The 23,718-nt window shown below is 27.6% G+C and overlaps 1 protein-coding gene across 1 annotated transcript in view; it reads right to left on the reverse strand.

Annotated features, from left to right (window-relative positions):
* LOC117180777 (beta-1,4-N-acetylgalactosaminyltransferase bre-4-like) overlaps nt 1-23,718 on the reverse strand; it is a 250,704-nt gene that overhangs the window by 76,497 nt on the left and 150,489 nt on the right. The window contains exon 2 of the mRNA XM_033373279.1: nt 14,428-14,723. Within this exon, the coding sequence (XP_033229170.1) occupies nt 14,428-14,582 (155 nt within the window). The 5' untranslated portion in view covers nt 14,583-14,723. The remainder of the gene's footprint in view (nt 1-14,427; nt 14,724-23,718) is intronic.

Consider the following 23,718-nt stretch of genomic DNA (forward strand, 5'->3'; position numbering starts at 1 on the left):
TCCCAGAGTCACCGTTCTAGACACCTCACCCAGGTGCCATTCAGCTTTCGGCACGGTTTTCACACCTCCACTTGGGGGTTAATTCCTTCGGGACCACCCCTGACAATTGTCCGCGACTGCCTATTTATTTTTGTAACCATATTCAGCAGAAACCCTTGGTACAGACTACAGGGGCCCTCTATCCGCAACCCGAGGACGCGTTCGGTGGCTTTGTCATAGGCCCTTCGGTTTGATTCTAGATGAATCAAAACCGAATTATATATATATATATATATATAGAAGTAGGGGAAGTGAGGGTGGCAATGTAGAAGTTGAAAATTAGGATCGGTAAATTAAGGAGGGGAAGTAGGGAGGAAAATAAGGACAGGTGAATGGAGGAAAGGTAAGGAAAGTGTGGGGAAGAAAAGTAGTGGTGAAAAGGCAGGAGAATTGATGAGAGGGGAAACCATGGGCGGAAAGATAGGATAAGTGAGGGGAGAGAAACACATTAGAGGAAAAGTAGTGGTAGTAAGGAATAAAAAGTAGAGGAAGTGAGGGGATGAAAAATAAGCGAAGTCAGAAAAGGAAAAGTACAGGAGGTGAGGGGCGGGAAAGTATGGGTGTTTATGGGAGGCAAAGTGTGGGAAGTGATAGAACGGAAAGTAGAGGGAGTAAGGGGAGTAAAATCATAGTAAATGAGGGGAGAGAAAGTAGCCGAGGTAAGGTAGGGTAAGTAAAGAGAAGAAAATTAGTGGAAGTGAGGAATGAAAAGTAGAGAAAGTAGTATGGAAAGTAGGGAATGTGAGTGGAGGGAAATTAGGGAAGGAAAATTAGGAGCAGTGAGAGGAAAAATAGGAGAACTATGAGAAGAAAATTAGAGGTTCCGAGAGAAGGGAAAGTAGAGGAAGTTAGAGAGGATAAGTAGATGGCGGGGGTGGTGAATATTTTTATTTTGATAGAGCTGTTTTAACATTAGCATTGCTACAAATCGTAAATATGGGGGCTAAAAGTTTGCAATAAAACATATTGTGATACGAGAATGTAAATTGGGAGTAGTGAATAAATTAAATAATTTCAAATTAAAAATTTAATACATTTCCATAATATGTTTTTGACCAAGTCTGTAATATTCAGCACTAATTTTAGGTCATCGAAATACGGACGCAAAGGGGCGTTGGCCTTTGAATCGATTAGTGTTAAGCATATATTTTACTTGTTAACGTTATTAAAGAAAATTTAAAATTACTGGTGTATTCATCAGAGTTCATTCAAGACATTTAAGGAATATAAATTTTGTTCAATGTGTAAGGCATTTTAAGAGTTCGTGACATTTCCACTTATGGTCGGATTCTATTTTCAGAGGCTTATGAAAAATTAAGATCATCTCTTGAGATAATTTTTTTGTTATTCTGCCCACCCTACACATTTTAATATTTTCAGGGTTGATGAAACACTAAAATTTCAAAATTCCCTGACTTTTTCTTATAAGTTTTTGATTTCACCTAGCGGTTAGTCAAAACAGAGAAAATAGGTTGGTTTTTAACGAAAAACTTAATTTTAACCCAGAAAGATGATTTTTCCATCAAATGGTTGAATTGTAAACAACAACAAATATTTATTTTAGATCAATAATTTGAATTTTCAACCAAATAGTTCAAATTTCAAGCAAAAGAGATGCATTTTAAACAAACTAGTTTAATTTTCATCCAGGTAGTTGTATTTTCCACCTGCAATGATAAATTTCCAACCAAATGGTCGAATTTCCAAACAAAAAAGATTAGATTTTAACCAAAAACAGTTGCAATTTTGACGAGATACTTTATTCTTTAAGCAAAAATGACAAATTTTTAATAAGTAAATTAAATTTTTACCAGTAAATATAAATTTTCAACTAACACCTTGTCTACAAACAAACAAAATAATTTTTGATCCGAAAGGATGAATTTTCTATCTAAAAAGGTGAATTTGTAAGAATATAGTCAAATTTTCAATATAGAAAGTTGTATTTTTAAATAAACATATGAGTTTTCAAATAAAAATCATAAATTTTTAATCAAAAATGAAAGAGGAATTTTAGACAAAATAATGGAATTCTAGACTAAAACAGATCATTTTTAACCAAATAGCTGAATTTTAACGAAAAATTTCAACAAAGTATTTGAATTTTCATCGAATTAGTTTAATTGTCAACCAGATTATTAGTATTTTAAACCTAAAAAGATGAATTTTTAGCTAAAATGATGAATCTTCAACCAAAAAAGTCAATTTTTCCCAAAGTAAGTTTAACTTTTAACCAAGTAGTTGAATTTTCAATAGAGTAGGAGAATAATTCTCAAGGAAAAATGTAAAAGTTTATATTTAAAATTAAAATGGTTTTTATTTAAATCACAAGCAGTGCAATTTAACCAAAAGTACTACTTTTTAATAAAATAGTTGAATTTTCATCAAAATAATTAAATTTTCAACAAAATAGTGAAATTTGTAACCAAATAGATGAATTTTTATCTAAAAACAATCAATTTTACCCCAAACAGTTGAATTTTACAATAAAAAAGATAATTTTTCCAACAGAAATGAAACAGTTACATTTTTCGTTAGAAAAATTAAACCGAAAAAGTTTCCAGGATAGTATTACAATTTTGAAACAGAGATGAAAGTTTTTAACTTGGTTAATGAATGTCACACGAAAAAAAAATTAACAAGGAGATCACTTCTTAATCAAAAAGTTGAATTTTCAACAAAAAAGCTGAATTCTTAACAAAATGTGACAGCTTGTATCCTAACTAAAAATGATTTTATCTTAAAATCAAAAGCATTTTAATTCTGCCCAAAAGAGGACATTTCAACAAAATAGTGAAGTTTTCAAAAAGAAAAATGAATTTTAACAAAATAATTTAATTTTATACAAAAAAAGCGAGATTGTTAACTAAAAAGTTGCAGTTTTAACTGAAACATATCAATTTTTATACAAATAGTTAAACTAATAAAAAAAAAAGACAAATTTTCAACCAAAAACGAAATAGTTAAATTATTACTTTTAAACATTATTTTCAACCAAAGAGATGAGAATTTACAACTTAATTGATGAATTTTCAAAAACGAAAATGAATTTTTGATGAAGGAGCCTAACCAGAAACAGTCACATTTTTAACCAGAAAAATGAATTTTCCACCAACAATTCAACTAAAAACAATCAATTTGCAACAAAAAATGGAATTGTTCAATTTTCATTTAAAAAATCCATTTTCAGCTATGAAGAAAACGCATATTTAACGAAATAATTGAATTTTTATCCAATAAAATGATTTTTCAATAAATTAATTTAACTTTTAACCAAAAAGTTACATTTTCAACCAAAAAAGATGAATTTGTTATGGAATATTTAATAGTAGAATTTTCAAATAAGAACAATCAATTCTTTAAAAAGTGGAATTAGGGGAAAGAGTGTGCAGTCTGAGGAACAGTAATAAAGAATTTTATAAATTTCAGCTTCAGTTTGTCGAAAATTCCCTGACTCTTTCAGGTGTTTCCTGACAATCCCTGACTTTACAAGTTTTAAGTTTCCTGAATTTCTAGAATTTTCTCTGCTAAAGCAATCCTACTTGTATAATAAAAATGAAAATATTGCCTTGAAAATGGGAACATATTTGAGCCAAATAAAATAAATTAAACTTTTCGCCCTCTAGCTAGCACATATTCGAGAATTATTTTCCCAGAATTCCATAGTGTAATAATGAGAAATAAAGAAGAGTAACGAGTCCAAGTTTCCTCGCTTCTCGAGAACTTGTTAAAGCCCAATAACGGTAGGCGCCACAATAGGAAATAGCGAGGCAAATGGCCTAAAAAAGTAGAGATGTGGCTATAATTTTAATAAACGGCTATGGAAATTGAAATGTTTATTGCGATAAAAATTTTATTTCGAAAATAAAAAACTAATAATAATTTTACTTTAATTTTTAGTTACACAGGAAATTCCATATAAGTGCAAAACACAACATTCGCTCAATCCGAACGTAAACAGGCAAGGCCGCTAGAATCATTTCTATTGGATTTAGACGCATGCCGCAACGTAATCCAACTAATGCGCTGAGACTGTGGCCCTAATGCTGTTTTTAACGCTTAACTGATCATCGCCTCTTTTTCTGTCCGGCAGTCCCCGCATCAACAAATTCCAAACTCAAAAATTCTAGGAACAACTTGAATGGGCGTTATTTAGACGGGATTTGCAATGCATAATACTGAAATTTGTTCTAAATTATTTTTAACCAAGTATAATTCAGTTCTAAGAAAAAGAACTTTCAATTAAAGATTCAATATGTCTTATTGCATGTATGAATTTATGGATTTTCAATCCAAAAGGACAAACTTTCAACCAAAACAGTTAATGTTCGCGTAAAAAATACGACTCAACAAAATAGTTGAATTATAAACAACAAAGATGAATTTTCACCAAGACAATAATTTTTAATCAAGAGAAATTATTTTTCAGCTAAAAAATAGAAATTTCTAATCAAAAATAAATTAAATGCATTTTTAGTTAAAAAATAATATTAAAAAAATAATAATAATTTTGCATTTTTAACAAAATAGCCAAATCGTGAACCAAATGATGATTTTTCAACAAAGAAGGTTAATCTTCTGTTCATCAAGACGATGTTTCAACAACATCTATGAATCTTCCACGAAACATTTTAATTGTCTGCCCGACACTGAAATTTCAACAACAAAAAGACGAATTTTTTAACAATTAGTTAATTTTTCAAATAAATGTTGTTTTTTCAATCAAATATTTGAATTTTCTACTAATAATTGATTAAGAAAAAAAGATTTGAACCAAAAATAGAATAGTTGGTTTTCAGTTCAAAAAATTATTCTTTTAACAAAATACTTAAATCTACGCCCAAAAAGTTAAATTTCAAAAAATAAGAATTATTTTATACCTGAAAAAAAAGAATTTTCAAACAACTATATGAATTCTACAAAGAAACGAAATTAATTTTACTCCCGAACCTATGTATTTTCAAGAAGAAATTAATTCTTCTACGAAGTAATTAGTTTTTTGCATAGTTAAAATTCTAACCAAATATTTGAATTAAGTACCAAAATAATAGAACTTTCAATCAAATAATTGAAATTTAAAACACAAAGATTGTCAGAAAATGGAGCAGTCACATTTTCAGTAAAAAAAATTAATTTTTAACAAAATTATTGAATCCACAGCCAAAAATGTAAATTAAAAAAAGAAGATTATTGTTATAAAAAAAAGAATTTGCAACAAAATATGTGAATTGTAAACACAAAATTTTATTTTCCAGTCGAAAATATGGATCTCCAAAAAATTAAATTTTTTGCCAAGTATACAAAGTAACAAAATAAATGAACTTTAAACTTAATGAATGAATTTTTAATTAAAAATATAAATTTTCAATCAATTGTGGAATAGCTATATTCTCACTAAAGAAAAACTAGTTCAATTTTCCACTCTTAAGATGAATTTTCAAATAAAATGATAAATCTTTACACAGCAAAAGTATTTTGAACAAAATAGGTGAAATTTTAACCAAGTAATTGAATTTTCCAAGGAAAAAGATGAAATCTAAAGTAAGAGTGTATATGCTAATATTTCACCCAAAAAGGATTTAATTTAAAACAAAAGCAGAAACAGTTGAATGTATTTTAAAAAAATACAAATATTGAACAAACTAGTTCAACGTTGAACCAAATTGTTGAATTTTCAAGCGAAAAAGACGTTTTTTTTGTAGGAAAAATTTTATTTCTCCACCCGAAAATATGTTTTATCAACAAAACAGTTAAGTTTTGAACAACTGGTTAAATTTTGATGTCAAAAATATTAATTTTTGACAAACCAGAATAATTTGTAATCCAAAATATGAAATTGTAACAAAAAAGTTTATATTTAATTAACTAGTCGAATTTTAAAGCCAAAAACAGGAATATATTATTAAACAGTTTAATTTTAAGCCCCAAAATTGAAATTTTAACAAAAAAGTCCGTTTCTAACTAAACAGTTGAATTTTAAAGCCTAAAAGTGAAATTTTTTACGAAACAGTTCAATTTTCAACAATTAAAGCAAAATTTCAACAATAAAAAAACACTTTAAGAAACTTAAAAGATGAATTTTAAATCCAAAAGACCGAATTTTTAACAAAATAGTTTAATATACAACCTAAACAGTTGAAATTTGCAAATAAAATGACGATTTTCTCAACAAAATACGCGAATTTCCAACAAAGATCAATTTTCAACCAGAAATTGCATTATTAGATTTTTAGTTTAAAGAATTAAATTATAACAAAAAAAAAAAAACTACTTTTGAAGAAAACTGTTCAATTTCCAAACAAATGGATGAATCTTTAACCGAAAGAATACATTTTTAACAAAGAAGTTCACCTTTCAGCCAAGGAGTATATATTTCAACCAAAAAAGAGTTTTTATTTTTATTCCAAAAAAGAAGACTTTTTAGCGAAATAGTTAAAACTTGAACCAAGAAATAATCATTTAAAAAAAGAAAACAAATTATCAACTAAAAAACACCAATTTTAACCACGTTGTTGAATTTTTGACCAAAAAATGTGAATTAAAAAAAATGTTGCACATTCAACCAAATAAATAAATTTTCAATCAAACCAGACGGCCTGCAATTCCGGTGCTTTATTTGAAATGGGAAATATTACAATAAGGAATAACAATTGGAAATTATATTATAATAATAAATCAAACTATTGTTTGACATAAAACAGATTTGATTAAATTAAAGAGCCAAGGGTTTCGAAAGCTTATACTCTTGCAAAATATTTTTCGCAGTGCTGATTGCGATTTCCATTTCGAAACTGTTGATTTAAAAACTTTTGTGTGTTTTATAGTTTGCACACTTCCGTTCTCCATTTCAACATAATTAGCTTTAAAACAATTGATCACTTTCATGATAATTTCTGAAGTTCTGTTGCCAAATGCACTTTCTAGAGCATGAAAGAATACTCAGTAGCCATTGGATTTGAAAAACAAATTATTGCTGTTTTATGATAATTTCCTACATTCTGTTTCCAAATATACCTGGCAAGGGACAAAATATTAGCTTTTCGATATTTGCAATCCAAAAAAGTTAATCAGTTAATCAACAACTCTAATTAGTGATTATAAACTTTTTACAAATATTTTATAATAACCAAATATTACTTTAATTTTGTAATTTCAGGCTACAGATATTACGGGTGATTGGAAAATCACGGTTAATTCAGGTGTGACTGAATTTTGCAATTTTATTGATCAAGAAAAATAGATTATTTACGGCTTCCGGAATGCAAAAAGAGTTGTGGATATTTTATTCTGTTTCACCAAATCTTTTCCTTCTTTAAGATTCTTGCTTCTAAAAATATTTCTTCAAGTTGACTCGAAAAATAATGGATCATTGAAAATAGAAAAAAGAACGAGTGGGTAAATATGCCTGAGGCTCTGAGAATTTCAAAAGAAGAAGAAAAGAGTCAAGAATCTACATTGTGGATGTGAATTTCTATACAATGTCAGATTATGCTTAACCTCAACCTAGTAAAAAGTTCTCGAGGTTGGAAGAATAAAAACATATTTTATTATTCGATTCTGTAGTTTCTTTTTGTACGTTCTTTTTTTAAAATGATATAATAGCGATTGTATAGACTGCATTGTTTGATTGAAAATATTGGACTTTTTCCCTTGGACTATGAACCATTTACGTTTATTCACCGGAAATTGGCTTTTTACATTTACAAACATCATAAACCAAAATGGTCTAAAAACAGGGAAAAATTCAGTAATTTTTCACAGAAATAGAGAAAAAAAGAAGGGAATAAATGTTTAAAAATAAAGGTAATGTGTAGGTACAAAATTAATTAATAATTAATTTAATTTACAACCGAATAATTAATTCATTTTCCAAGAAATAGTTAAATTTTATACTAATAGGAACTGATATTTAACCAAATTGTAGAATTTTCAAGTGAAAAAATCGATTTTTTAGAAGTTTATTTTTCTACCCGAAATATGAATTTTCAACAACAAAAATCATTTTCAACCAAAGGGTTGAATTTTGACGCCAAAAAGAATATTTTTTTACTATAAAGTTTAATTTTCAACCTGAAAATATGAATTTTCTATAAAAAAGCATTATTTTCAACCAAATGGTATAATTTTTAAGTCAAAAAGAACGATTTAAAAAAAAGAGGAATTTTTTACAAAAAAGTTTAATTTTCCAGCCGAAAATATGAATTTTCTACAAAAAAACTTTTATTTTAAACCAAATACTGTAATTTGAAAGCCATTTGACAAATTTTCTACAGAAATTTCTACAAATTTTAAACCAAATAGTCGAATTTTTTACAATCAATGTAATTTTAAACTAAAAAATATAAATTTCAATAAAAAAGTAATTTTTCAATGGAATATTTAAATTGCTAAAAAAATAGTTTTCTACAAGAAATTTAAATTTCCAACAAAAAAGTTTATTTTCAATTAGAAAGATCAACTTAAAATTTTAAAAAATGTCTTTTTTACCATAAAAATGAATTTTCAAAGCAAGAGGATGATTTTTCAACAAAATAGTTGAATTTCCAAGAAAATAATGAAATTTTTAACGAAATAGTTTAATTTTCAAACAAGTAATTAAAAATGATCAATTCAAAAATTTAAGAAAGGAGATCACCTTTTAACCAAGCAGTTAAATTTTCAACTGAAAAGGCGTTCCTTTTTAAACAAAGCACGTGAATTTTCAATTAAAAAAGATCAATTTTTAATTGACAGGTGAATTATGAAGTCTTCAGTTAAAAAAATTAAATTTTAACCAAAGAAAACGACTTTTGAACAAAATAATTAAATTTGAACAGAATATTTGAATCCTCAACTAAGACAGATGAATTTTCCGTCAAATAGTTGAATTTTTAACTGAGATATATCAATAGGTAATTTTTAAGTTAGAAAATGTAATACAACCTATAGGAACAAATTTGTGATCAAACGGTTCCATGGTCCAGCAAATACATGAAATATTCAAAATAAATTTTTTTTTTAAATTGTAGTTCAAATATTAACCATGTTCTTGAATTTTCAACCAAAAGATATTAAGTAACAATGCAAAGTGTAAAAGTTGAGGTTTTATTTCAAATGTTTTAAATTATAGTTGCTATTTTTTCCAGAAATATTAATTTTTAACCCAGAAGAACTATTTTTTACAAAAAAAAACAACAATTTTCAACCAAAAAAGGGAACAATTAAGTTCCCAGTATGCAAAATTAATTTGCAACAAAATACTTCAATTTTCAACGAAACCCGGAGATTATTTTAGTCGAAAATGGAATGGTTAAAGTTTCATTTCAAAAAATTAAAATTTAACTGAAAAAGCGAATTTTCATCAAATTAGTTAAACTTTCAATTAGAGATGAATTTGCAATTAAAATTTTTAATCTTCAACGAAAAAAAATGAGTTTTTAACAACGAAGGTCATTTTTATAGCAAGCAGTTGAATTTTCAACTAAAAAATATTCTCAACGAAAAATGTTATTGTGCCCACAAAAACCAATTTTCAATCAAAGATATACATAAAAAAATTGTTAACCAAAAATAGTTTTATTTTCCTACTGGGTTCTATTATTGAAGTTCGCATTTAAGCTAAAAACCGGAAAACGAGGAATTCTTTTTTTTTAAGGGAGGGGGGGGGGATAGGGGAAAGATTGTGAAGTCCGTTTTTATATACCTAATACAACTCCTAAAAATAATGTTTGTCTTACAAGAGGATTTAAAAAATGAATAGACATTTTTAATTAAATTTTTTTTCAGAAACAACCTTTCCTTGACTAGTGGTTTCTGACAGGCAAAACCGCAGGCAGTTAATTTTAGAATCTCAGTTTTTCCACAAATCGATTAATTTTCAGGTCAGCGTGCTACTTTTTCTAGCACCCTGTACTGGAGCATGCAACGTGGTGCATAATCAGCATCATCTCAATTTTCACTGAATTCTAACATGTATTAATTTTTCCACTTCACTAAAATACATCAGTTTTAATTACAATTCCCGAAAATTTTACAAGAATTTTAGCTTAAAGTTAAGGCTTCTTTCAAATTGATATTTCTTTCCCCTTCTCCTCCTACAATACCCTCTCCCACACTATTTCCCCTCCCTTCACTGCATCCTTCACTACCCACCCTTTCTGAACTTCTTCGTCCTCTAGTTTTCCTTCTTATTACTTTCTTAGCTACCATTCCCCTTCCTCTACTTCCTTTAACCGGCCATCATTTTCCTGGCACTACTGGCCCACACTACTACCCTTCCCCTTTACTTCCCTTGCTTCCCTCTCACACTTCAAATCATTTCCCCTACTTCCGTTCCTCTAATTTTTTCTCAATTTCCCTTAGTACCTCTACTACCACTATCCTCATTTTCCGTACTCCCCCCCCCCTCAGTTCACCTAACTTGCCCTACTCCGTCTTCTGCCAGTTCCCATAACTTCCCCACCTTTCGATAACCTCCTCTTATTATTACTCTTCTTACTCTCACTATCCGTCACTTCCACTATACCTGTTCCCCTTATTTACTCTCATTCCCAGTACCCTCCGTCCTCTCACCGCCTCCCCCTTCATCACCAGTTACTTCCCAACCCTTATTTCTTCTCACTTAACTTACTTCCTTTCAACTCATTTTCACTCACTTACCTTACCTTCCTTCACCTAACAATTCCACCCTTATTTCCCTTACAACCTCACCCCCAATTTCTCTTACTTCCCCAGCCTTATTTTCCCTCCTAACCATCCCATATTTCCCCTCACTTCACCACCTTCATTTCCCCTACTTCCCCTTCGCTCATTCAAGGTCTCTAAATTTAACCTCATTTTCCTTTAATTCCTCTACTCCCCAACCCCTCATCGCCCTCAACACCCAACCCTCATTTCTCCTTGCTATCCCTAATTAAAATCCCCTCATAACCACTAACTAACGAACCCTCATTTTTCCTTACTATTCCTACTTCTCCTCCCCACATTTCCCCTCCTTTGAAAAAGTACGATAGACGGAAACCCAACTGAAACCATGCGGGTTTCTGTCTAGTTTTATGAAACCCTAAAAATTGAATCAAAAGTGACTTGAAGAAAAGTCACCAAAAGATAATAATTTTTGTAATCAAGGCTCATTACTTAATTATTAATTTGCCAGATCAGCAATGTGCCATTTTGGCTGTTTTCGAAAAAATCGACTTTGAAATATTTGCCAAAAACCATATAGTGTTTGGATAAACATAGTTTAAATCCGTCTGTTGTTCTGATAGTAGCGCTTCGGCATTATATCTGAAAGGCTGCGTGTTCAATTCTCGCTGCCTGCACTTTTTTGTATTTATCAGCATGTTTATCAATTTAATTCGTTTCAATGATGTTTAAAAATTTTGCAATAAATCATTTTTATCATCCCTTTTTCACGGAAAACCCAATTTATTTAAACCTGATGTTTTCCGCAAATAAATATATTTTCTATAAGTATTAATGATTGTTTTCATCATATTTACGAATTATATATAAAGTCAGAAGTCTGGTCGCGGTTTTTTAAAAGAACAATTGTTAATTAAAAAACAAAAACTATCCTCCAGATCAAGGCGGTATTCATATTTTGTGCCTTACGTTCATACTTCTAATTTTAAATATAATTTGTAAAAGCAGTATGAAAAGAATTAATAATATTCAAGACAGTAAATTTGTTTGCGAAGAACGTGGTAAAGTTAAATAAAAGATTGAGTATTTCCGTGAAATAAAGCATTATAAAAATTATTATTAGCATAATTTAAAAAGCTTATTATTAAAGGAATTTATATTTATTAATATTTTAATAAATAGAAAATAAAGCGAAAAACGTGTAGACAGCGAGAATCAAACAGCAACCTTTCTGCTATGAAGCCGAAGCGTTACTGCCTGAGCTATCTGCTATCTGCCTGTGCTAGCAGCCCTGCTAATTGCTTTTAAAATAAACCAGAATTCGATTCAAGCTGAATAAAACTGGCATTTTTATATATTAAAGATTATTTTCTGCGGCCAAGAACTAACTTTCAAGATACTCCCCTAAATAAAATGGGTTCGTATTAAGAGCCCTTTTCCGTCCTCTTTCGCTCTCAAGACCAAGAAAAAGCGAATTCAGTTAAGGGATGGTAAATTGGATTCGAAGGGTTAGGGCGTGACTTAGTAGCTGCTTCGTCGTAAATTGTTCTTCGTAGCCGCACACGCGGGGTAAATGCACGGTTAAACTTGTACTTAAGAAATTACCGATTTTTTTTTTGACGTGACAGATATGAGATAAAAACAATAATTATTACGGACTTACTTTTTATAAAAATTGTAGAACTTTTTCGAGAAGACCCAAAAATAATTCAAAAAGAATTCTTAAGCGGGACAGTAATTTTCTTATGAGAATTTTAAAAATTTGAATAATAATCGTCAATTAATATTAATTTTTTCTGACGGAAAATTTACCTATTCCATTATTAGTTCAGAATTTATCGTTTTTCGTAAGAAATTCAACAATTTGGTAGAAAATTTACATATTTTGTTGTAAATTCGTCTTTTTTTTTAGAAAATTATTCTTCCTTATTGAAAATTTAGCTATTATACTTTAATTGAAAATTGATTTTTTCTTACCTTAAAATTCAACTATTAAAGTTTGCATTAAGAATTCATCTTTATTAGGTGACGATTAAACTATTTTATTGAATTATAGTTCTTCTTTAGTTGAAAATAACTATTCAATTATAGGTTGAAAATTTATTGCTTTTAGTTGAAAATGAAACAAATTTGGTTAAAAATTCATATATTTTGTTATAAAATCGTCTTTATGGTGAAAAATTAATCTTTTTGATTATAAATATATAAATTCTTTGTTAAATGTGGAACTAATTTGTTAAAATTTAATTTTATTAATTGCAGATCCATCCATATGGTTAAAAATTCAGCTGTTTTGTAGTAAATTAGTTGTTTTTTTTTTTTTTTAATTGAAAATTCAATTATTTTCGTAGAAAATCACACTACTTGGTTAAAAATTAACTTTTGGGTTGACATCCATATTTTAGGGTTGAAAATTGAAATCTTTTTATAGAATTACACTTTTTGGCTTTAAAATTTTACATTTTCATTGAAATGGTTTTTCTTTCTTGACTGAAACTCTTTCCTGGATTTCAATTTCATATTTAAATATTTTTTGCTTGAAATATCAACTATTCCTTTTTCCATTGAGAATTTATCTTTTTTTAACGAGTCGACAGATTTTTATTTAAAATCAATAGATTTTTCGGTTGAAATATTAAGTATTAAATTTTTCGTCGAGAATTCTTCTTTTTGGTACAATTCGAGCGTTTTTTATTCAGATAATCTTAAAATGTTTTTTGGTTGAAATATCGAATTATATATTTTTCGTGGAGAATTAATCTTTTTTCTTAGAAAATTCAACTATTTTATTAAAATTATAATTATTTTGTTGAAAACATAAATTTTTTATTAAAAATTGTAATGTTTTATTAAAAATTCATCCCTTTGGATTGAAAATTCCACTTTTTTCTGAATAATTTGTCTTTTTGACTTTAAAATAGAACTACTGGATCAAAAATTCAACTATTTTGTGGAACATTAGTCTCTTTTTCTGGAAAGTTTAACTATTTGTTTGTAAATGTAACTGTTTGGATAATAACTAATTTTTTATTTGTCGATTATGCAACTCTTTTGTTGAAAATTAATGCATATTGGTAAGAATTTAAATAGTTTGTTGAAAATTAATTCATTTTGTTGAGAGTTCAACTAATTTGTTGCAAATCCGCTTTTTCTGATTGAAAATCCTTTTTTGGTACAAAAGTTCTTGTTTGAAAATTCATCCCTCTTGATTAAAAATTAAAGTGTCTTCTAAAAAATTGAACTTCTTCGTTTGAAGATTCGACTATTTGGTTAAAAATTCAAATGTATTTAATAATAATTATAAATAAAATAATAATTTATAAAAAAAATTTATTTTCAAATCATTGAATCTCTCTTCAAATATTACGTTCCTAAGTTTTTTGGTTTATTTTAAGTGTTTATCAAATTACGTCACCGTAGATGGAGGGGGGGGGGGGTCAAGCTTCGTTTGATGATCTGTGAAGAAGAAGGGGAAAGGTTCAAAAAGTGTTCCAAATAGCGAGACATAGTTTTTAAACGGCCCCTTAGTCGTATTTTCACTTCGGTTTTACCTAATACCCTTTAGTTTTCTGCAGTTTTCTATTTCTCTGACCAAATTTCCAGCCAATTGCGAGCGATTTTACTAAAAATGCGGCTTTAGATGGTAGGAAATTTCAGAAATGTAGAACCCCGAAAAGATTACACATGGAGTGCAAATCTAATAAATTTGTTAACTTATTGTAAATTGTAAATTATGAATATTTTTTGATGTGAGAAAAGACTTACCGAGTAGCATTAATGGTGAAGATGGTTTCGATGGATCTTCGATCGAGGACTCCACTGAGCAGATACTGGATGGCAATGAGGGTCAGAACGACACAGGCAAGGGCCTTGTAAAGATGGGCCCGATGCCACAGTGCCACGGCTGCGGCCACAGTCATTTTGAGACACCATAACTATTCTCCGCGGCCGCCAGGCAGCAGAAAACGCCGGCACCACTTCCGAGAATGCGGAACCACCAAAGGCTCGCTTCCGGTTATCAGCATCACCTTACGAAGAGGATGACCTTTCAGGGGGATCTCCTGTTAACAAGGAATATACCGTTAGTACAGTCACTTCAATATTCGCAATCTCTACATTATGGTAATTCAAAAATGCATTGGAAAATTTTTCTCTCGAATTTTCATGCATAGTGATCTCAAATTTGTTCGAATCCTCAAAAAAAAAGTTTTTTTTCATTAAAAAAAATTATAGAGGTTCCGCAAATTCCCTGAAGTTTAACACGTATTTCCCATAAGAAAAAAAATTCTTTTTGCAAATTTTACTCAGAATTGTTAATGTTACGTGAATCAATGTAAAAATTAACATTTCTCCTCACAATAGGTTATAAAATACAAATAAATAAGTACTTTTTTAAATATCACTGCCAGTTTGTCATCACACTATCCGTTTGTATGATGGTGTCTCTAAAAAACCCCGTAAGTGAAAAATTGGGGTTTGCGTGTTTCTGGCATTAATCATGATTTTTTGCGGGTTTTTCAATAAATTTTTCTCTTATACGTAAAATGCAACTTTCTATTGATAATTATATATTTACATAAACGGTTTAAACAATATGTTATTGTTTTTAGAAATATTCTCTTAGAATAGAAATAGAGAATCGCGTTTTTTCATATTTTTCTATTTATTTTCAACTTTTTAGTTAGAGCAAAGCAATAATCAATTATATTTAATAAAAATAATTGTTTTAACAATTTATTATGAATTAGTAAATATAAAAATAATATTCTCTTAGCATAATGCTGGATAGTTGCAGTTTTGTCTATAATTTTCAATTTTTTGTCCACTTTTTAATCAGCGCGGATAATAATTAATTTAAGTTAACAAAATCAATTGTTTAATAATTTATTATTATTTTTATAATTACTTTCTCCTATAGCAATGCTAGATAGTTGTGGCTTTTCTGAAATTTTCCACTTTTTGTCAAGTTTTTACTTAAAGTGAGATAAAATTAATTCAAGCTAAGAAATATAATTGCACAAGCAATTTATTATTATTTCTAATAATATTAACTTCTAATGAAGCTGGAAAGTTGCTGGTTTTCTTAAGTATTAAACTTTTTGCCAATTTTTAACTCAATTCAAGCTAAAAATTAATCAATTTAACAAACAAAATTATTGTTTAAACAAATAATTCTTTTTTATTCCTATAGTAATTCTAGAAATTTGCTGATTTTTCTTAAATTTATAACTTTTTGTCAACTTTTCACTTATTTGAACAATTAATTTTTTATAACTACCTTTCCCTATATTAACGATAAAAAAATTATTTTTTAAACAATATTTTTCTTTTTTGTGAATACATTTTTCTGAAATAAAACAGATACTTGAAATATTCTTCAAATTTTCTATATGCCCGATCATACTAAATGTAAATGTTTCATGTAGTAGTTACTGAGAGCCTTTTTGTTCAAATCAATATTAATATTAATATTTATTATTTGTTCCTAACTAAAAAGTCAAAGAAAAATTTAAAATTTCACAGAAACCCGCAAGTTTCTAACATTACACTAAAATAATATACTTATAAACAATAGTACATTTAAAAAATTATTGTGTTTGTTAACTTGCATTAATTATTATCTTATTAAGTAGAAAGTGGACAAAAAGTTAAGAACTTAAAAAAAAACCAACTATCTGGCATTACTATAGAAGAACATATTTATACAGAATAATAATTTGTTTAAACAATTATGTTTGTAAACTTGAATTAATGATTACCTCCCTGTAATTGAAATATAAATGTAAATGTCTAATATTATCAGTAGAAAATAGAATTTTATTATTCAGAAAAAACTTGAATTTCAAAACAGCAAAAAAAATCATAATTAGCGTCAAAAACTCGCAAGACCTAATTGTTCACTTATTGCATTTTTTGGGACCTTATAAAACATTAATAATAATCGATATTTGCGGCCGTATGCAAGTTGAATATTGTAGGTTAAGATTAAGATTAAAATTTATTAGTTAATTTAATGATTGTTTTAATACACTAGGATGTATTATTTTAATTAGCTTGGTGTCAAATTGTTCACAACGTTGTAAACTGAATGAAGAACATTCGTACGTAAATTAAATTTTGTTATGCTAATGATAAGAAATGCACTACGTGATAAATTTATTCAGCCGAGCTCTATTTGCATCAGATTGTAACATTATTTATGAATGAACATGAATTGGGCGTATCTCAAGAGGACCTTACTTTGAAATTTTAATCAAAAGAGACGAATTTCCAACCAAATAGTTAAATTTGTAATACAAAACTTCAATTTTCTGCCATAAAAGAGGAATTTTCATCGTCGAAACACGATTTTTTAGAAGACAGCTAAATTATTATCTTCAAAAGTTGAATTTTAAACAAATATATCGTTTCAACAAACAAGCAAGAATGAATTTTCAACCAAATATTAGAATTTTCAACAAAAAAGAACATTTTTAACCGTAAATTTACATTTAGATACAAATATTTGAAATTGAAATAAAATGAGACCAATTTTCCACAAAAAAGTCGAATTTTGAACAAAAAATAATTAACTTTCAACCAAAAACAGTTGGCTCTTCTTATCAAGTGCTATGAATTCTGGAACTGAATTCAAAACTAATCGATTTTTAATGTTTTTTATCTAAAAATTTCCAACTTTTAAAGTTTGCAATTTTTAAAAAATAAAAAATCTGAATAGGAATTCATGAAAATATAAATTGATATCAACTTGATAAAACGCTATTAGTAAAAAAAGTGCTAATTAATTAAAGGTATACAATATTAATCTATTTTAATACAAATATTAACTGAAATTACGTTTAATTAAAAGAATCAATAAAAACTATTTTAGTTTTCAAAAAGGGTCGACTGAAAAATTCCGAATGATGAAATTTCTGAATAATACAATTTCAGATTAATAAAATTTCCGAATTAGAAAATTCCCGAATCATAAAATTCCTCAACAGTTTATAATATTACCGAATTTGAAAATTGCCCACAATATGTAACATTTCAGAATTTGAAATTTCCGGATTAATAAAATTCTCGACAGAAAATTACCGAATTATAAAATATGCAAACTATTAAATTTATGAATTAAAACAATAAAAAAAATGTTGTATCTAAATTTGATTTATTTATTAAAAATACAACAATATAATTTTGTTAAAGTTTCTAAAATTATTGCTTCAAATTCGGTAATATTATAAACTGTCCCGAATTTTCTTATTTGGGACTTTTAAATGGGCAGGATTTTTTTCGGGATATTTCAGTGGTCTGTAAAAATAGAGTTTTTTAATTTGAATTTTTAAAAATAATTGTTTAAAACTTTTAAAAATTCGACTTGTAGCATTTTTCTTCAAAAATTCGTATTTTTTCAAAAAAATCGAAAAAGATGGAACGAAGCGAGCTCTGCAATTGATTGATTTTTTTTATCCCGCACATTCCAGGTGAGTGCATACATATAGCTTTTCTTGATAGAATCAAGAAAACTGTCACAATCAATCTTACTTGCTCACTTGCAACGTAACTTTTTTCTCCTTCTTTCCCTAAACTTATTAATTTTTATCAGTCTTCAGATCAGTGGAATAATTCTATTTTCTATTCAAAAAACAGTTTATTTTTTAATCCAAAAATTAATTGAAAATCAAATAGTTTAATTTTAAACAAACAAAAAATTAATTTGAAGCAAAACAGTTTAGCTTGTAACTAAATAATTGAACTTTCAATAAAAACAAATTAATTTTTAACCAAATAGTTTAATTTTTAATCACAAGGGATAAATTTTCCATCCAAAAAGGTGAATTTACTGAACAGTTTAGTTTTCTAAAATGATGGCCTTTTATAATGTCGTTAAATTTTAAACCTACAAGGATGCATTATCAAACAAATATTTCAAAAACAAAAATATTAATTATCAACCAAAAAGTTGTATTTACAATCCAATAGTTTAATTTTTAATGCAAAAAGACGAAATTTTCAGAAGACAGTTGAATTTTCTAAAAATTTATTTTCAACAAAGAAAAAACGCATCTATGACAAAATAGTTAAAGTTTAATTAATTAATTTAATTAATAAATAATAAATAAATTAAAAAAAATAAGATAACTAAATAATCAATTTAAATAAATTTTGAACAAGTAATTCAACGGTCAACCAACTACGGAAATTTTAAATCAAGAAGATTAATTTTCGATGAAAAATCACGAATTTTTAACAAAGTACATAATTTTTTATCAAATTATTAAACTATCATCAAAAAACGATGAATTTTAAACAAAAAATGGAATAATTAAATCTTCGGTTAAAAAATTTACTTTTCTTACAAAAAAAAAACGAATGAACCACAAATTAGTGAAACCTTCAAACAATAAAATAAATGTTTAACAAAGCAGCTCAACGTTTAACCAATGAGTTGCATTTTGAATCAACAAGATTAATTTTCAATTTCGAAGATTAATTTTCGATCAAAATGATGAATTTACAACAAAATGCATAAATGTTCAACTGAATAGTTGAATTATCATTTAAATAAAACGGTTCAATTTTCCATAAAAAATGGAATAGTTGAATTTTCAGTCAAAAAAATTAAGTTTCATACAAAAAAATAAATTTGTTTGATTTATTAAAATCGCCAAGCATTAAAATGAACGTGTTTTAAAGTAGTTCAATTTTCAACTAAGTAGTTGAATTTTCAAATAAAAAAGATTAACCTAAAATTAAAAATTAAATAGTTGAATTTTAAACTAAAAACGATACATTTTCAGCCATAAATAGAACAGGTTTATTTGTGGTCAACAAAATTAATAATCAAATAAGCCAACAACGAATTTTGAATAAAATAGTTCAATCTTTAACTAATAAAAGGAATGTCAAGAAAGTAATTAATTCCACTTCCAAACAAGTAGTTGAATTTTCAACCAAAATATATGAATCCAAAATGAAAAACTTGTAAATTGAATTAGCGTATAAAATGCGCAATTTTAAACTAAAAATGGGCAAATTTTCAGTTAAAAAATTAATTGTTAAACAAAGAAAAATAAATTTTAAACAAAAAACCTCAATCATCAATCAATAATATGAATTTTAACAAAATAAATAATTCAACTTTCAACCAAGTAGTTGAATTTTTAACAACAAATATGAATTGAAAGTCAAAAATTTAACAGTTGAATTTCGAAATAAGAACTATTCATTTTCTACCAAAAATAGAAGATATAAATTTTTAGTTAAGGAATGAATATTGCAAACAAATTTCAATAAAAAAGTTAAATATTCAGTCAATAAAATGAATTTAAACAAAATAGTTCATTTCACCTTAAACCAATTAGTAAAATTTTCAACCGAAACACTTGAATTCAGAATGAACAATAAAATGAGTAGTTGAATTTTTAATTAAAAACAATCAATTTTCCACTAAAAATGTAATAGTGAAATTTGCAGTAAAAAATTAATTTCTAATTTAATTAAAAACTTATTACTTGAATTTTCAACTAAAAAATATCAATTATTGCCAAAAATGGGTCAGTTCAAGTTTTTAGTCAGGAAAATTATGTCAACTAAAAATGAATTTTTGAGAAAATAGTTCAATATTAAATCACATGGTAGAATTTTAAATCAAAAGAAAAAACAAAAACAGGAATTTTATAAAAAAAAGGGGGAAATAGAGGAGTAGGGGTAAAAGTGTGTATTTAGATGCTTCACTTGTGAAATACATTCGCTGATCGCTTCGCAACACCATCCCGACACAGGTCACTGATCAATCTTTCTAGTAATCAGCCCAGACGAAGAGTTTCATAAAGTCATCATATGCCATAGATCACACCAGAAAACGTAATATCTCAATTTTACGCCTGAATAACTATAGATTGACGTCCCAAATTTTAAAAATCAAGATCGTAAACGGTATTCTTTATTTTTTTAAATATACTTCATTCCCGAACATTTATAGGTCTATAAAATTGGAATTTAATCTCTTTTCATTCAGACTTTATGACTCTTTTTATCAATACGCTCATCGTATGAAATACGTCCGTGAAAAAATGCAGGACATCCCTGCAATAGTCGTTCTTGTGCATTTTTCGATCACGCAGACCAGCCCCTCTGTGAGTGGGAAATTTATGACTGATGAAAGGTTCAGAAACACATGAGGAAAGAACTCGAGAATACTGTTAAAAACAGCTTCTCCTTTTGTGCTAAGATTGCTAACATAGGGGAAAGATAAAACATTTACTTTTACGTTTAGAAAATAATAAAAACAACCTTTTATACGAGATTGTATAGCTTTTAAATAGTGTTAAATGATTTATTAATGATTTCTGCAAACAAAGAATTTTTTTAAATTGAATATACTTAGGTCGTTGAAAGTTTATTCAAGGCGGCATAAAAAAGCCCAAATAATCAAATTTATTAAATAATTTTTTTTTTTACATTTTTCAAATTGTTTTGAAAATCAAGAATATTTCTTCTTCTAAAAATTCTTCCATTAAAGAATAACTCGTGATACTCCTAAGTATGAATAAATATTTCTGTCCAAGATTTGTCAATTCATCCTCACGACAATTATTATTACTTAGAATGTAAATTGGAAACAACACTCTACGCAATGCCTAAGGCGAACCTTATGCGCACGAACGTTATGCGCACGAATCGCTTGTGCACGAATCGCATGTGCACGAATCCATGTTAAAAAAAAAACTATTAAAAAATGAATACTTGCAATTAGTGAATATTAAGAGTTCTAAATATTTTTTAAACGAAATATTTTAAAATTGTTCGGAATTAAAAAAAATAAATTAAAATACTGAAAATGGATAGAAATTTGTCTAATTCCTTCATATCCCTTGAAACTGTTCAAAACTGTAGAAACCTCTTGAATTCAAATGTAATTTATGCCCCAAAGTTACCTACAAGTTCCTTAAACTCCCTTGAAATCGTATAAATCAATTGAAACAAGTAGAAATCATGTGAAGTTCCTTATTTATAAATTCAAATAAAATTAATCATCAAATTTATCTTTAAAAAGCTCGAATAAACAAAATGCACGTGCGTAAAGGTAGTTCGAAGTCCATAACAAGAAATTTTTTAATATTAATTGTTCTAAATTTTTTAAAATGAAATATCTTGAAATTCTATAGAATAAATTAAGATAAAATAATTCATTAAAATCATTTTTTTAAAGTTGAAATAAAATGAACATTAAAAAAAAGAATATTTTACTCATCATCTAGTCTGTCTTTTGGGGGCCTAATCGGGTGCTGGTTAGCCCAACGGGACCATACAATTTTCTAAGTGTTTTGTAGATTTCCACAAAGAGCCAGAACGTTGAAAAGTATAAAAAATGAAAAATTTACATTTACAAGAAATAACTGTCTTCTCATCACGCGCAAAGTGCGTTCACGTTTCTGGATTTTTCTTTTCCAATATTAAAAACATAAAATATTAAAAAATTCATAACAAGAAATGTTTTCCTATTAAGTGTATTCAAATTTTTTGAATACATTATGAAATAAAACTCTGATGGACAAAACAATTTTAAATGACAAATTTTTTCAATTTTTTAATTTTTAAATAAAAAATAAAAACATCTTTTAGCTGCATTTTTGGTTTCAAAGAAAATCTCAGATTTTTTAATTTGATAAAAAGTAAATGAAAGAGATTTCTTTAAATTTCGATGAATCTTGACATTAATTAAATTTCATTTTAAGAAAAAAATATACAACATCTACTAAAAGCTGTGCTTAAATTGCCGAACCGTTGAAAACAGGTTCTTGTTAGTTTTTAAGATTTTTTAAAATTCTAGTTAGGCTTTAAAATTTTGGAATACCAAATTGTTGATATTTGAAGACTTACATTTACAATTGATAACTTCGAAATAGTTTAAAAACAGTATGCAAATATTTGGATTAATTTTTTCTACCTGCATGTCTTTATAAAAAAGAAAAATTACCTACAGAAAACAATTACAAAATACAATTTTTTCTTCAATTCAGCACTCCTTGGCAAAAATTTAGTATTAATTTATAAAAAATTGAGTTTGACTTCCATTGGTCCAAACAAAAAGTTAACTTTAATTTTAGGCTAATAATCCTAATAATCTTTGCTGTTTTATTTAAGCCGTAAATAATTTAGTATGATTTTGTAAACTTTTAAAAAGTTAAATTAATTATATTATATAATTCTATAAGATAAAAAAAGCCTTCACTGCTCGCTGTAAAATATTCTAGTCTTGAATCAAATGATTTTCGAGGTGTAAAACGAATAATTGTATTCAAAAATATCGTATGTTTAGAGAGAAAGAGGAACTTTTTAAAGCAAATTGGAAAAAAAGAAGAATTTGAAAAAAGCGGGAAAAGCAGGCGAATATTGGAAATACTGCTCACCCAATGCTTTTGTTCCTTTCAAACAGATTATTTTAAGCTCGCAGTAAAATTCCAAAACGAATATAAAAATGCCCAAAATATCGGGAATATTCTTTGCACTTTCACAATGCCGAGAATGGAACCAAACTCGTGCATTGAATAACGAACTAAAAAAATTGCTAACAAAAGAGACGTATGCAAAATCGTTTGGTTTAAATTCCGAATCATGGAAGGTATTCAAGTTTTGAATGCAAAATATAATCAAACTGTCGGTTTTTATTTGCATCTTATCATCCCGATTTTACGGAAAATGTTTCAAGAGAAATATTCAGACATCATTTTAACACTTTCAGCAGCCTTGCCACGTGACAATTATATTAAAGACAATCCTATTTTCTCGTGATAGACAAGGTGTGCAATAATGCGATTGGCACGAATATTAAAATAGATATACCACATTTAGAAGCATTAACCTGATTCAATAGTGATTATCAGGGTGGCCGCAAGTCAGGGAATGCTACGAAAAAGTCGGAGATTTTGAAAGGAAACGGAGCTTTTTTCTCGAATCACTGTTTGTTAGAATTTATAGAATTTATTTGTGTCAAATCAAATTTGTTTGAGTTAAACAATAGAGTATTTCATTCAAATAAATTTTATTTGAGCGAACAAATATTTC

Source organism: Belonocnema kinseyi, chromosome 9 (assembly GCF_010883055.1).
Source record: "Belonocnema kinseyi isolate 2016_QV_RU_SX_M_011 chromosome 9, B_treatae_v1, whole genome shotgun sequence".
NCBI lineage: Eukaryota > Metazoa > Arthropoda > Insecta > Hymenoptera > Cynipidae > Belonocnema > Belonocnema kinseyi.